Consider the following 16,409-nt stretch of genomic DNA (forward strand, 5'->3'; position numbering starts at 1 on the left):
AGGTTATTTCTATTTTTTTTTGTGTGTTGGGCATGCAATTACAGGATTTGGCAGAACAAGATTTTGTCTGTAGCTAGCGACTCTAAAAAATAGATATGCTTAGAGAAAGACAGGAGAATAAACCTCCTTAAAAGTAAAGAAATGTTTACTTCTTTATAAAAGTGTATTGTAAATATCTGTTCTACCTTGAATGCAGTGCAGTCTCGGTTGTATGCGTCATCGTCATGGAAATCATAGATTAAAACATCCATAGATACCTGTTACAAAGCCATTCAATAAAAACACAATCAGAAAAAAAAACACTTCAGTGAATATAAAAAAGCCCAACAAGTGTGTTTAAAGTGGAAAAACTGGCATCAAAAGATACTCCGGTGTCAGAGTGAGAAAGAAACACAACTGCAAATCAATAGTTGTTCAGAATGATGTCTTTTGTTCTTTTCTGAAAATATTGTGAATCATAACTTCTGCCCTTTAAATCTACTGATCTTAGTCACATTGAACACCTGTGGAAGGATTCTGGCCCCCAAGTGGCTGTGGTTATATGGTGTGGTTATATACAGTATATATAGGCGTAGGACCGTCAAGCTCCCAGGATTCTGGTAGAGAACCCGAGCTTGAGCGATGAACAACCACCTGCCCTACCCTGGGGAGATGGGAGGGCTGGGTGAGGGAGGAGTTTTTTTTTAATATAAATAATAAATATAAGAAATTATGCAAGACTAGTTAATATTATTCCACCCAGACTGGTAATTTCATCACAGTCTTGCCACAAGTTGTTTACTATACAAGAGTTTGGGATTTGATTTGTACTCACAGGCCGCCCATCGCTCCACTGCCAGGAGCCATCGGCAGGATTTCTCTTGTTCAGACCAACCCAGAAGAACCGATTATCACTGCAGCATAAACAGCAAGCAAACATCTATCATCAAGCTTAATCTGCTTTGGTTAAAAGACGAAGATTAGAACATAAATCTTCTAATGGAGCGTACATTTTTTGAAAAATGGGCAGTGTTTTAATCCAAGATAGAGCAGTTCAAAATTAACTTCATCATCAAGTGTGAAATTTGAGTTTTTCTTTTATAAAGAAACAAGTTTAAGCTCTGAGATATGTGTATGAAAAGAAAAAAGTACATGACCAGGAATCACGTATTAAACTGGTAGTGGCAGCATACCTGATAGTTTCTCTCATGATGCTGTGCAGGGCCATCATCTCTTCAAAATTTGTAAAGCTGGGCAGGTTGGCTCCCAAAGCCTGACAAAACTTTCGGGCTTCTACCCAGGAGCGCTTCCTGCTGAGCCGCTCCTCATGAAACACCTGACAAGGTGAACCAATTATTTACAAACAGCCAATGAAAGTGAAGCAGCAAATACTATTTGTTGAGAACATTTTTCAATTGTCATTCCACTTTATTTGTATCAGTACTTTGCTTCTTGCTCAATAATTGCTTAGACAGGACAGACTCCAGCTTCCCCTGTGACCCTGAATCGTACTATGATTAAGAAAATGAATGGATGGACGGCTTTAGGTATTCAGATGCACAGACAAATAGACACACCTTGTAACAGTATTTGATATCCTTTCTGGAGTCCCATCCATCAGGGCATGTTGCATTAGGGTTCGGCTCTGGTTCTGGAGATGGAGGCGGACTGAGGTCTGTTCTACAAATAGTGCCAGCTTTGAAAAGGGTACAGTTCTTCACCATCCATTTGCCCAGAGGCTTTTCTGTTGAAATTACAGCACAACCTCCAGTTCCATCTAAATAACACACAAATGAAACACACTTAGGAAGTTTATCAAAGTAATCTTCATTATTTAACAAAGCTAACTAAAAAGTTTGACTTTTGAATAAAAAACATCATTTTTTAACACTTTTAAATAAAAAACAAAACTCATCTTATATGTGAATACCAGCCTGCTGCTCTGGCATAAAAACACAGCTGTCAGGGCATCATGGATATATTTTTGTCCCATGTTAGCATTTACTCTGGTTCTTTAAATGTTTAAAATTCTTAATATGGGAAATCTTACCTTTTAATATCACATCTCAAAACATTTCAGTATAAATAGAATGGCACTAGCCACGTGAGATACTGCTATTTTTGTGCACACCAATTTAACTATCAGTACAAATAATATAGTTTATGTAATGCTAAACTGCTATTTAAAATCAATGTTAAATTAATAAATCGTGTCCCGCTCAGTAAGTGCAACACAGGAAATAATTCCTTCATATGTATTGTAACATCAGATTTTATTTAAACATTACTTTGATCAACTAGTCGAGCATAAAAGTAACTTAAAATGCATGCCGTACTGAACAGACTGAAATCACTTCTCCATCCTGTTATTAAAGCCAGAATTAGACAGATATGGATCAGTGCACACTAAATAGTTTATGCATTTGTGAGCTATTGCATCTAAAAGTTCACTCCAAAAGAAAACTGCCACAGTCTAAAAAGATCTGAATTGCACACATCTATTATTGGCAAGGAGTGTTTTTCTCTGACGTGCTGCACACGCTGGTCCGGCACCAAGAGTGTATTGTAACTAACCGGGTTCAAACCAGCCCCAGTTGGTGTATGTAACCACACTCGGGGAGTTTTGGCTCATCCACTGGTACTCCCGTGTGTTCTTAATGTCCTGCAACCCGATCCAGAAATACTGAGTTTCATTGCCGATGTACTTTCCAAGAAGACTGTTGATAAAGGCCTGCTCAAATCTGGAAAAGATCAGTGAATTTTAAGTAGCTAGTTCCTGTTATAACACAAAAAGAGAATTTAATTCTGTGAAGAAACATATGGATACACTTCACAGTAAAATACAGGTTGTCTGCCAGATGGGTACTTCTGACTAAAAGAACAAACCCTAACCTGTTTCTTATAGTGATGTTACAGTGGTCTTTGAAGGACACTTGCTTGGTGTTCACGAGATAGCAGGAGTTACCATGTCGCCTCCAAGCCTGGGTAATTTAAAACAATAAAAATTAATTTACATCAAATTTCATGCAAATTTGGTCAAATACTTTTAATTCACAGCGAGTATTCTGTGAAGTGACAGTAATAAGAATGACATCATTTAGTATCTTATACAAGTATATTGTTTCTAAAACAAACATTCTTTACAAATATTTTTATTACATGAATCTTATGTGCAACAAGTATTAAAAAATAAAGCGATGTCACAAATAAATATACAGTTGTGCTCATATTCATTCATACCCTTTCATTAAAGAAGAAAAAAAAACAGCTGCCTGTAAAATAAGCTGAAATTGACTAAAGTAATAAATAAAAATTTTATGAAAATCATTACATTATTTTATAATTCTGGTTCAATAGATTTTTTAAAAAAAAGCAAACAAATAAGATAATTTATTACATCACTCATGAACTAATATTTTGTTGAACAATCCTTTAAAGTTTCTGCTACAGCCAGGTGTTTTCTGTTCCTCTCAGTCAGACTTCTGCACCTGTTGACAGGTATTTTGTCCCACTGTTCGATAGAAAAGTGCTCTAATTTGTCCAGGACCAATTTGTGTGTTTGTTTGTTTTTTTCTTTCTTCAACTCAATTAAATGAAACAACAGTGTCTTATATTACTAAAATATTTTTTGCAAATCTTTAGTTATTGTTCCTTTTTTAAGTCTCCAGTTATTTGAGTGACTGTTGTAAATTCAGCCTTTTCTTTAATTAAAGCGTATGAATACAAATGAGCACAACTGTTGGTATCAAAAAGCAAAACAAACAAACAAAAAAACAAGAATAACAGAGAATACAGTTTGGACTTGAATCCCACTAAGGCTAATCATAATATACAAAATACTGCTGGGCTATTTGGAAAACAGTCACAAAGACAATGCTTACATCAGAGGGACATCCGGGCTGTGCTCCTGTTTCTGTGACCACTCCTTTCTTCTGACACATGAAAGGCAGCTTCTGTTCACAGCTTCCAACACTCCAACCATGAGACTGTGGAAAACAGGCACAAGGTTGATTCTGCAGGCCTCATATGAAAAGGAAAGCATAAGCTCAGTTCTGGAACGAACCTCCCCAGAGTAAAAGACACAGCTAGGACTCTGAGTGGGCTGTTCGGGTTGGTTTGGACCCCAGTATGTGAAGGTGACAGGCTTCCCATCCATCCACCTGAAGACAGTGGGGTTAATCCCAGAGCCAACAAGACCAAACCAAACATCCAAAAAGTTGCCACCTGATGGAACAAAAAACAAATACAAACTTTAGTACTTCCTGGAAATAAGGAAAATATGGAAACAAAAATCATAAAAGCATGGACCAGTGAGCCAGTATTTACAGAAGTAAAAACATATAAAAGTAGAGATTAATTATGTTTTTTTTTTTTTTTTTTTTTTTTTTTTTTTTGTCTTGTCCAGCATTTAAGCAAGCAGACTGATGTTCTGGATGCTGTGTTCTGCTGAGCAAATTTATTTTGCCAAGGGGAACTTTTGTAGATGTAATGATCCCCTTGTATTTCTTGATTCTTATTTTATTTTTCAATTTGTTTTGGATAATAGCTTGTATTACAGAGTTTATGCTGCTGGACCCGACCGGAAAGGACAGGAAAGGGGCAGAAAGAGAACAGAAAAGAGAACATAAAAAAACTAAAAAAACAACAAAAGAAAGAGATCAATGCATACATGTATATGCACATACATACCCACCTACATATATATACACTCGCACATACATTATATATATACATATATACATACATACATACATACATATACACATACATACACATGCATACACACACATGTACACATACATGCATACATAAAGATAGATATACATACATACATATAGATTAATTATGTATTTAAGCTGTTAAAGCATTTTTTTTCATCCATTTTGAGTGGAGGCATGAAATCGGTGCAATGTAATGCTCTTTAGGTAAAGGAAAGTGTCTCGTTGCAGGCAAGATAAAGCTGACCCCACCTGTAATCACTTCATGCTGTGAAAAGAAATATTTGAATACATTCATTTCAAATTAGCCAGTCAGGTCATGTGGCTGACTACAAGTAAACTAAATATTTCACTCTCATCATGGAAATTCCCTTTTACCAGTATTTCAAGAACTTGGGTTATTTACTTGAATTGCAGGATATGCAGAGATCAAGAAAATAGTTGATTGATTTTAGTGATGATCAAAAATTAAATGTGGCAGGTCAGAAAATCTGATTATATTCTTCAGTCTTTTAGCAGATGTTTCTATATAAAGTGACTTACATCTTAGAATTGAGCAATCAATTAACCTAACACGCATGTCTTTGGACGTTCTTGCAGCAAACTGAAAGAAAAAGCCAATCATTTTGTACTGCAATGGCTCCAGGACTGTATATGCACATGTTTGGAAATATCCAGCACTACAACACAGACTGCAACAATGTTTTCTGGTTTTGTAAATCTCAGTCTCACTACTAGTTTCTGTAAATGTCATTTTATACTTCCATTATCAAATGCAGAAACAGCTAACAGTATTTTATTCTTCACGGTCTTATCCTGCTTTCACAGCAGAAGTGATCTGAACTGTACATGGTGCTCCTTTCCTTTTTCTTTTTCTTTACATCTTAAAAAGACAAAAAAATAAAGTTTTGATTGTACTTAAATTAATCATTGCTAGGTCATGTAACAGTAAAACATTGCACATCAGACTTTTACCTGTATGGAAATGAGTGCTGATCATCTCTTTACTGTCAGTGGAGTGGAAACTGGCTAAGTGTCCCCCTTTCTCTGTGTTGTTGCAGTGCTCTTCGGCCTCTACAAAGGTTTTGGGTGTGTCATTCACCAGTTTGTAACACATGCCGTTCCATGGCACCCAGCCTTCTTCACATGTTGTTTCTTTGTATGCAAAAGACTCTGTTGAGGGAAAACGAGAAAGACAAATGTCATAAAACCTCGTGAAAAGTTCGATCATGAACAAAATAGAGATTAGATGAGATGATTGAAAAAAAACCCCACACCATTCACTTGTTTCCATGCAACTCAGAAGAAAAATAAGTGCGAAAAAGGAGAGCTTCAACCACCCACCTGTTGCTGGTGTGTCAGAAGTGTTCCCCCTCTTCTTGCAGATGTATGGCAGCCTTTGGTTGCATGACTCAGATTCATAGTTCTTTGTGGAGTTCAGGACTCCACAGTCTGACTCAATCAAGATGGAGGTGGACGGCATTCCTGTCAAATAAAATCCCCAAACACAGCAGAAGTGAATTAAATCGTTCATCGAGCAGCAAAAACCACTGGCTATCCTCCCAGGCTGATATTTATCAACTGTGCTTTACAGACAAGTAAAACAAGAAATGTTTTGTTTCAGTAACAGTCCAACACAATGCTGCCAGTACCAACATTAACTCATTATAAATGATTTCAGCTGCTAAGAGCCCATTTCAATGAGGAGCTAAATCGCCGCAGTATCAATGAGACTCACACAAACATGTTTCCTAAAGGGAAAAAAAACATTGCAAGAGCTATTAGGCTGGATAAAGACATCTATTCAGTGTTTTTAATGGGTAATTCAGCAACAATAACAATCCCAGTGTGACTCTACCCACTAACCAGGCACGCTCTGACTCTGACTGACACCAATTTTTATAGAAGAACAGCACACAACAGGATGCGAGCCTTGGTGTGCAGCAGGTATTCAAGTCAAATAAAATGGCAAAATCAAATTTCTTATCTGAGCTGATGATGTTTTTAAACAAAAACACATAAAACATCAGATTTACACTTTTACTGAAGAGCTGCACTCAGACAAATTTACACAGACCAAAAAAAAAAAAAAAAAAAAAAAAGACAAGTTTTACCTTCGTCCCAGCGCAAGAAGGACAGAGGGGAGCCATCTGACCACTGCCAGCCCTGAGAAGTGTCTAAGTGATGAAGGCCGATCCACATCCTGTCAGGCATTCTGCGAAGGCCGTTCAATACTGCCAAGAGCAACATGACAGCACACAGTACTAATATGTTTAATGATTAGTTATGATATATAAATTATGGTTGGGAATGTTAACGCATTATTATTACATTAACCCATTCATTTATGCCGTTCACGCAGTTTTTTTTCTTTTTTCAATGTTCTGGCTTACTGGCACTGAACAAAGAGAAACCAGATGTAGAAGCTTACAGCCAACATTGGGTCCCCGAGCCAGTTAGGATTCTCCAAGGGGCCTCTACCTCCATTTCTCATCTTGTTGTAGCAGGATGACAAAGTTTCTACATAACACATTTATTATTGAAAAAAGATGTTTTCTTTCTGCCACATAGTGTAAGAAAGAAGGAAAAAGAACAGACATGCAGACCGATTTCGCTTTTTGATCTGAATAGAGAAGGGGGACCGGAGGGTGTGTTCCAATTACAGGGGAATCACACTCCTCAGCCTCCCTGGTAAAGTCTATTCAGGGGTCCTGGAGAGGAGGGTCCGCCGGATAGTCGAATCCCAGATTGAGGAGGAGCATTGTGGTTTTCGTCCTGGTCGCGGAACAGTGGACCAGCTCTATACCCTCTTTGGGGTCCTGGAGGGGGCATGGGAGTTTGCCCAACCAGTCTACATGTGTTTTGTGGACCTGGAGAAGACATTCGACCGTGTCCCCCGGGGGCTCCTGTGGGGGGTACTCCGGGAGTATGGGGTACTGGACCCCTTTGTACGAGCTGTCCGGTCCCTGTACGACAGGTGTCAGAGGTTGGTCCGCATTGCCGGTAGTAAGTCGGATTCATTTCCGGTGAGGGTTGGACTCCGCCAAGGCTGCCCTTTATCACCGATTCTGTTCATAACTTATATGGACAGAATTTCTAGGCGCAGCCGAGGTGTTGAGGGGATCCGACTCGGTGGCCTCAGGATTGGGTCCCTGCTTTTTGCAGATGACGTGGTCCTGTTGGCTTCATCTGGTCATGATCTCCAGCTCTCACTTGAGCGATTCGCGGCCGAGTGTGAAGCGGCCAGGATGGGAATCAGCACCTCCAGATCTGAGACCATGGTCCTCAGCCGGAATAGGGTGGATTGCCCTCTCCGGGTCGGGAGTGAGGTCCTGCCTCAAGTGGAGGAGTTTAAATATCTCGGGGTTTTGTTCACAAGTGAAGGAAGGATGGAACGCGAGATCGACAGACGGTTCGGTGCGGCGTCTGCAGTAATGCGGACTCTGAGCCGGTCTGTCGTGCAGAAGAAGGAGCTGAGCCAGAAGGCGAAGCTCTCGATTTACCAGTCGATCTACGTTCCTACCCTCACCTATGGTCATGAGCTGTGGGTCGTGACCGAAAGAACGAGATCTCGTATACGGCAGAAATGGGTTTCCTCCGCAGGGTGGCCGGGCTCTCCCTTAGAGATAGGGTGAGGAGCTCGGTCATCCGGGAGGGGCTCAGAGTAGAGCCGCTGCTCCTCCGCATCGAGAGGAACCAGTTGAGGTGGCTCGGGCATCTGGTCAGGATGCCTCCTGGACGCCTCCCTGGTGAGGTGTTCCAGGCCCGTCCCTCTGGGAGGAGACCCCAGGGAAGACCCAGGACACGCTGGAGGGATTATATCTCTCGGCTGGCCTGGGAACGCCTCGGGATCCCCCCCGCAGAGTTCGCAAATGTGGCTGGGGAGAGGGAAGTCTGGGCTTCCCTGCTTAGGCTGCTGCCCCCGTGACCCGACCCCGGATAAGCGGCAGAAGATGGATGGATGGATGGATCTGAATAGAGCTAACTTTACATGTCACCAACAACAGCTAGTTTACCAAGGACTGATAAACGGAGCTCCTGCTGATTCTGTAACATTATCATGGCTATCTAGTAGTTTATGTGTCTCAGACACCAAAACATCTCACTCTTGCAACATACAGCATCATCATGAAATATCATAAATTCTAAACCAAGATATCTTCAGGTATGAAAACTATGTAAGTGTTTAAAGAAAAAGCCAGTGAAGATGCAGAGTTTGAGAGATTTCTACATGGGTTCACCTGGACCATAAAACCTCAGTTAGGCATCAAGAGATAAAACACCTCTTAATCCTCATAGCTGTTTAATGTGTTCTTTAAATATCAAATTAGTCCTTGAACTTTTAAGACTGTTTCTAGTTCATGTCTTCTTACAACTTATTTTTATTTGTGGAAATCCCACAGCATGACTGTGATGAGGTAAGTAAAAGGAGGAAGGACAAAAGGAGGAAGTAGATGAAAGCGACCTGTCATAACAAATTTGTGACAATGCGAGTCAGTGAGTTTCATCCAGTACATTTATGGTATTCTGAAAGCAAGCTGCTGGACCCTGAACTAAGATATTAGGTGTTGATAATGAAAATAAAGAGAACTAAGTCAGACCAGTTTTTCTTCTCTTTCAGTTTTGCATTAGGAACAATTAGGATAAGCCAAGAGGTGAGAAGATTAAAACTGTAAGAGGTTGTGACCCAGACCATGAAATCAAAATGAGACCAAAAGTTATAGAAGAAAAACTGACATGATACACAGTAAGGAATGAATCTCCTGAAAAATGTTTATATAATAGGAAATTTTGGAAGGATTTCTATCAACAATGACCTTTAAAATGACTCGTGTAATATTAATTTGTATCAACAAAATCTTGAATTACTTTTGTTTTTTTTGTGGTGCTGAGATGAGACAAAAACTGATGCAGGTATTTTTGTCATAATATAGCTAGAAATGAAGATTGAGGATGTTGCTCTCACAGGTTGCAGAGTTGAATTCTTCAGGCCCAGACAGACTGAGCAGATCAGCTCCCTGACTCCGACATGAATCCAAAGCTTCGTGCCAGGTCACAGCAGCAGTGGAAACAAACTCGTAGCAGAATTCTCCTTCTGGCCCTTCAAACAGAGTGTGGCAGCCTTCCTCTGCAAAGTCAGAAGGACGATGGTGCAATAGTTCAGCAGCTAAGATGCACTTAAAGTGACAAATATTACCATTTAGAAAATCCAGAAACAAACATTTTAAACAGGACAGCTGAATGCCTGCATTTTGCGTATCTGAATAAATGCGTCTAAAAACATGCCTCTTGTGGTAATGTAAAACACAAAATTTAAGGGAAGGACAACTTGCCAGGTAACAGACAGAGCCCTCTTTCCCCATCTTGGTCATAGTCTGAAGAAGTTGCACACCACGGTCCAGGGTAATCTGGATCAGGAAGGCATCCATGATGCCAGCTACCATTGTATTTGAAGGGGAACTCGCATGGCATTCCAGCAGAGTTCCCATCAATGGTGTGAATAACTGAAGAGAGAAAAAAAAAAAAAAAAAAAAAAAAAAGAGACAAAAGTCATTGGACGTGGACCTTATTTTTTAAACGGTTATTTGTGAAAGGAAATTTTGCTTCACACATTAACAGAAATCTTTACTAATCTCAGGTTTCCACACAGACACCAATAATTAAACTAAATTGAACAAAATGTCTTGGCATCGAGTAACAAGTCATGGAAGATGTAAGTTTGCAGTTTTTTTTTTTGTCTTGTCCAGCATTTCAGCAGGCAAAATGGATTTTCTGGACGCTCTATTCTGCTGGGCAAATTTACTTTGCCAAGGGAAGCATCATAGATATAATGCTCCCCTTGATATTCTGGATTTTAATTTTATTTTTCTATTTATTTCGCATAATTGTTTGTATTACAAAGTTTGTACTGCTGGACCAAAGTTTGTAAGTTTGTAGTTTTAAAGACAGACGGGGGCTGCATGAAAACAAAATATTACAGATGGGAAAACAGCTCGGATGCAGATAAATGCAAATAGATCCAATTTGCCCTGCTTGAATTTTTTCAGTTATTATATATCTAAATATCAAGGAAGTGATGTGTTACCAAGCTTGTGTTTTACTAATTTACAGGTTCATAATTCTCTGTTGGAGAAAATGTTTTTATCCTTTCATGTTCAGAAAAGCATAGTACATCCTCAGTACATTCCTACAGCCTCTATTATCCCCTTCATACTGAAATTATGTTTATTATTAACATCACTTCTCGCTTTGGTTCCTCATCTTCTAACCCCTCCCAATGAGGATGTGGAACAGAGATGCAAACATAAGCAGTTTAAGCAGTTTTGTACTTTTTGACGTGGACTTTGTACGCTTTTTAAGTCGAAGGAGACGGAAACTTACAGCACACTATTTAATAGGTAGCAACCCTGTCATACAGTCAGCAAAACCAACAAAACAGAAAGTGAAAGTCAGTATGAACATTGAAGCGAATCACTGTGATGCGTTTATAATGGTGCAGTCATACGACACAATGGAACTCCCCAGCATGACTCCTTAACTAAGATGATACCCCAACCCATGTTGTTATTTTGTATGAAGGAGGAAGTAGTTGACAAGCATGAATCCAACCAGCCAGTCAGGCTGTTTGAAATGTACCACAACCTGTTTTTCTCAAACAATAGCCAGAGACACTGTACAAAGAGGTTATGTATCACAAGATCGAGTAACCATAAATTTAGTCTGAGACATGAATCCTCTGACCAAATTTAATTTGCCGCATTCTGCATGAACTAAATTTAATACTATCTTTTTGTAACTGTAAATGCTTTCAAGCACTTGGCAATCCAAATTTTTTCAGTGTTTTATCTCTCAGACAACAGACAGAGAAGGTCACACTTACCGCGATACGGCTTCTGGCAGATGTTGTCCTGGGATCCTCCTCTAACCCAAGTCTCATCAGTGTCCCGTTTGACCACAGCTTTGCCATCACTGACTGCCAGGCCCATCTCATAAATAGTAAAAATGCCTCCATCCAGGCAGTGCCAAGACAGCGGACCGCTGGGGCTACAATCGACCAGGACCAACGACTTGGAGGGAACGTCCAGCCCCAAGCAGAGGGATGTGGCCACGTGAAAGAGCCGGTGATCCGAACCCCACTTCCACAGCTGAGAATTGTTCTTCGGGTCACATACTTCGGTGATGACACTTAAGTTCCCCAAACTCACTGCACCCAGGCACCTCAATGTGCTTGAGTGCTGGATAGTGAAAGCATCCCTGTCTACAACAAAAAGATGGAAAACAAACAAAAAAACAAAAAAGAAAGAAAAAGCTTTTTGCTGATTTCACTTCAAAGTTTCACACTAAAAATAATCCAGACATTTAAAAAAAAAGGTAGCACATTTTGAAAACCTGATTGTCTTAGTTCTAGACCTATGAATTGTGCATGTGTGCCAGTATCACGGCCATTAAAAGACCATTACTTTTAATGACGTGATAGAGAAGTGGGAGTGTGATTATATGGGACTGCATGAACACAGACTAGCTTGAGGTGAAACTGTTTATAGAAGACAACATAAATGCTTGATACTATATAAAAGAAAAAAAACAGCAACCATGAACACTACAAGAAAGAAACTTGGTAGAGAAGATAAATGGATCCAAATGATGGTTAAAAAAGTGTCTTTTCACACACAAAGAAAACCTCTTTGGGGTGTTTAAAAAAAGAAATGCAACTAAACCACTTCTGCACGGAGCAGCTGAAACCACAGAAAAAGCATGACAACAAAAAAGAAAAAAAATTCTCTTCAGGAAATTGTGCAGATGTTTGTGAGCTTGATACAGAGGAGTTGTGAGTCAACGAATGATATAACTGAGCAAAAGTACAAAAAAAAAAAAAAAAAAGAGGCTTGAATGTCATTTTCTTACATTTAACCTCACCAGTGTTAACATAACACCAGACCAAGTACTCTACCTCAAACACTGATTTGGCACAAATATGTTTGGTTTATTTCTCCTCTTTAAAAATACTAATTGTTGTTTTATATAACACTGGAAAACCCAATTTGTCACCTTTACAACAAGGTCAAACTTGTACAAACCCTGCTGTGGAATGAGCTAACTGATAAACTTGTAGGAAGTGCTAAAACAAAAAAAGCGATCCAAATTCCCCTGCGATGTTCTTTCATTGGTTTAATCACACTTTGCCATTCAGGTTCTGCCAGGTGTGCACTTGTCACAGATGTACACTAGCACTTTATTGGCACTTAACTTATATAAAGACTTACAGGATAACTTTCTAGAGCTAATGGCAAGCCCATATCTGCAGAACCTGGGACCTAACTCCATCCTTCAGGTTGTCAGTTTAGCTCCAGAGTTTGGGAAGGAAGAGGATGATTTGTCAACCATTAGTGCTTACCTCAACATATTAGAACAATTGTGAGATCAATGCAACCAGGTTGGTTGGTCTTCAATGGGAATGGGACTTAAAAATGTTCACATGGATGTGGAACAGATACCAAGCTGTTGAAGCTGCATGGCGCCTCCTCATACAGTTAAAATGGTCAGTAGGCATATGTTGGTTTTTCTCCTCTTACTCTGATAATGCTGCCATTAAATTAAGCTAGCAACTAGAAACAGGAAATAATCGCAACAAAACAATATTGTTTTGTCCCACTATCAAAACACTGCATGATCATTCCACAGAAGCATGACCCTTACAAGTTATAATTCGTATTAAAGGTGACTAATAAAGCTTTCCAACTCTGTATAATAGAATAGCTACCAATTTGTGTTGTAAATAGTGGGTGTGACCCGACAAAAATCCCCTTACTTTACGTGACAAGCTAGCCTTCAAAATGAAACCGATTAACAAATTAAACTTTACGCTTGCAGACTGGATGAGTTGAACTTCGTGGTGACAAAGACATAAAGGAAATTTAAACGGAAGTTGGGCTACATAACGCTCCCAAGTAAATATTTATTGATGTTTGTGGCGGAAAAAAAGAAGAAAAAGTCAAGCAAACAGTTAAATAATGCGTTCCCACGAAGGCTGTCTAAAATAGAAAACGGTATCATATTGCAGCTTCACGGCGTTGTGCTGCGACGCAGTAACACTGTAAATATGCTTTGGTGAACAGCCAGTATGTTATACATGACAAAGCTGCTATCAGGAGGAATGCGTTTGCATTGTGTTTGAGCTGCCATCATAACATGGAGTAAAATAAAACTCTTATTGGAGGACAGGAGCAGTTTTAGAGTAAACTACGCTAACTGCTGTCACATGTTTTAATCAAGCAGGTTTTTAATTGCTGTCCTCGGAGTTAAGTCGCGACAAAGTTATTAACAGCGAACAATTTGGAATAACAAAAGAACAAACAACTGAAGCTTGATCAGAAATGGGAAAATGAGAAACTGTACAAATCTAAAAGTAAAGTGTTGCAGATTGCTTACCAGAACCTTGGTCGCTTGCTCCCCGGTAAACATTTATCTCCAACACCGTTAACAAACAAAGGCAAAGTGCCGCTCCTGATAATTTCATCATGTCCACTCCAGTCTTTTTAGTGGATTCATAAAGAAATCTGCCCCGTCTGGCTGTGGAGCAGTGTTAACAGACTGATCGATAACCGAACAACAAGCAGAAAGTGATCAGATAACCAACCTCGCCCACTTCTACCAGCTGTCAGACCAGTCTCTGTTGTCAGCTGAACTGTAAAGCTAGCAACACTACTTCCGGTTTACTTGTGGATCACTTAAAGGAATCGGCCGGGATCAGTAACAACAAACAAGAAAAACAAAATCTTGACAAGATATTAATTCAAAAAAGTATTATTGATATAAATTATATTATGTCACAGTAAAAAATTATTAACGACTTTCTGAACAGGTAGAGTGATACAATCGCTTATTGTGTGGATCAACGCTTTAATTTGGAGGGGAAGCTTTCCGTCTTCCGGCTTAATGTTCGCATCTTTACTGTTTATGTCCTCTCGTTTTTGTGTTCCTGCAAAAACTCACATATTTACCACCTACAAACAGCAAAAAAGTTTAACGTTAAAGTTTAACGTTAATCTAGTTACGGTAACTGCTCGCTAGAGAGGGGCGTATTTCCTGAAATGGTCGCTGACTAACAAGAGCCTGGGAAAAAAAAATCATCTCGTTGATTGGCCAGATCCGAAAACAGCTGCTTTTCTGCAGGTAAACAATGGAGCATCAATTAAAGTATGCAGTTCATTTTCTGTTTTTTTGTTTAGGTGTCACAAGCTAACGTGGTTTACGCTAGAATCTGTCATATGAGCAGTGAGTTATGGGACATGTTGCACTACGACGCGTCCCACGTCAGACGCGTAGGTGAACCAAAACCTCTGGCTTCCAAGTAGACTGTAGTTCACTTTTTTGGTTTGAACGAGTGTTCACACTGGTCCAAACAGACCGGATTACCAGTTGAAGCAGACCAGAGTTCATTGGCAGTTACCAAACAGCACCAATATGAATCTCAGAAGCATTCCTTCATACACTAGCTGGGTTTTCTGCATATATGCACAACACAAAAATATAATTTCTATGTTGGTTTGCTGACAAGCCCGACTATGCTATCCTCTACAAAACCCATTAATTACCTCCACGTTGTTGTGAGAAACATATGTAAAATGACGCAATCATGTCTGAAATGTTCTGTGATTGGTAGTTTTTAATAGAGGCTCCCTGTAAAGAATTTGTAGATTTTAACGAAGGAGCTCGTTTTCACCGTGGGGACTCCAATGAGAAGCGACGATGTGTATTCAGATCATATCCTTTCCCTGTCTATTTCATGGATCTTATAGTTGCACGCAAATGGTTGTGTTGCCATTCATGCATACTGGGACTACTGCTCAGAACTGTAAAGTTAGCAACACTACTTCCGGTTTACTTGTGGATCACTTAAAGGAATCGGCCGGGATCAGTAATAACAAACAAGAAAAACAAAATCTTGACAAGATATTAATTTTAAAAAGTTATATTGATATTAATTATATTACGTCACAGTAAAAAAAAAACCAAAAAAAAAAACGAATTTCTGAACAGGTAGAGTGATACAATCGCTTATTATGTGGCTCAACGCTTTAATTTGGAGGGGAAGCTTTCCGTCTCCTGGCTTAATGTTCGCATCTTTACTGTTTATGTCCTCTCGTTTCACAGCACTACCCCTCATTTCACGCCCACGCTGTTGTGTTCCTGCAAAAACTCACATATTTACCACCTACAAACAGCAACAAAAAAAAAGAAGCAGCATCTAGCACAAATCACTTCTCATACACGCAGACGATGTTACCGTTTTACTGCCATACAACGCAGCTGTTATGAATTATTAATTATGCCTGCTGCACATCCTGATGTCAGATAATGCACAATACCTTTAAAAGCCAATCTAATGGCGCCGAGTGTTTTCAGATCAATAAAACATCAGATGAAAATTATACTTCTAAACTTAGCACAAGAATTCTAAATTGTACTTCTAAGCTTAGTATTATTTAAGAGTGCGTGTGCACACACCTAAGTAATACTAATTGGTATTTATAATACATATTGTTGAAAAGCCTGATTAGTCACCTGTACAGGTATAACTTGAAAGGATCATGTTTTGTGGAAAGAACAACACAACATAATGTGTGGGCACCATCTCCAACATTATACCAAGATCCCCTGCAATATTCTCCTGTTGGTATTTGCTTTTGTTTTGAGTTGCTTTGAGAATTT

The 16,409-nt window shown here is 39.3% G+C and overlaps 1 protein-coding gene across 1 annotated transcript in view; it reads right to left on the minus strand.

The window, feature by feature from the left end:
• Window positions 1-14,217, minus strand: part of ly75 (lymphocyte antigen 75) — a gene marked incomplete at its 5' end in the record, with an annotated part of 28,736 nt that extends 14,519 nt beyond the window's left edge. The window contains 15 exons of the mRNA XM_079242875.1: window positions 186-257; window positions 815-893; window positions 1,173-1,315; window positions 1,557-1,756; window positions 2,554-2,720; window positions 2,872-2,960; window positions 3,861-3,965; window positions 4,043-4,203; window positions 5,673-5,870; window positions 6,042-6,182; window positions 6,812-6,931; window positions 9,664-9,825; window positions 10,031-10,201; window positions 11,578-11,955; window positions 14,127-14,217. Coding sequence (XP_079099001.1) covers window positions 186-257; window positions 815-893; window positions 1,173-1,315; window positions 1,557-1,756; window positions 2,554-2,720; window positions 2,872-2,960; window positions 3,861-3,965; window positions 4,043-4,203; window positions 5,673-5,870; window positions 6,042-6,182; window positions 6,812-6,931; window positions 9,664-9,825; window positions 10,031-10,201; window positions 11,578-11,955; window positions 14,127-14,217 — 2,277 coding nt within the window. The remainder of the gene's footprint in view (window positions 1-185; window positions 258-814; window positions 894-1,172; window positions 1,316-1,556; window positions 1,757-2,553; window positions 2,721-2,871; window positions 2,961-3,860; window positions 3,966-4,042; window positions 4,204-5,672; window positions 5,871-6,041; window positions 6,183-6,811; window positions 6,932-9,663; window positions 9,826-10,030; window positions 10,202-11,577; window positions 11,956-14,126) is intronic.
• Window positions 14,218-16,409: the final 2,192 nt, after the last annotated feature.

This window comes from Telmatherina bonti (genome assembly GCF_933228915.1).
Source record: "Telmatherina bonti genome assembly, chromosome: 1".
Lineage (NCBI taxonomy): Eukaryota > Metazoa > Chordata > Actinopteri > Atheriniformes > Telmatherinidae > Telmatherina > Telmatherina bonti.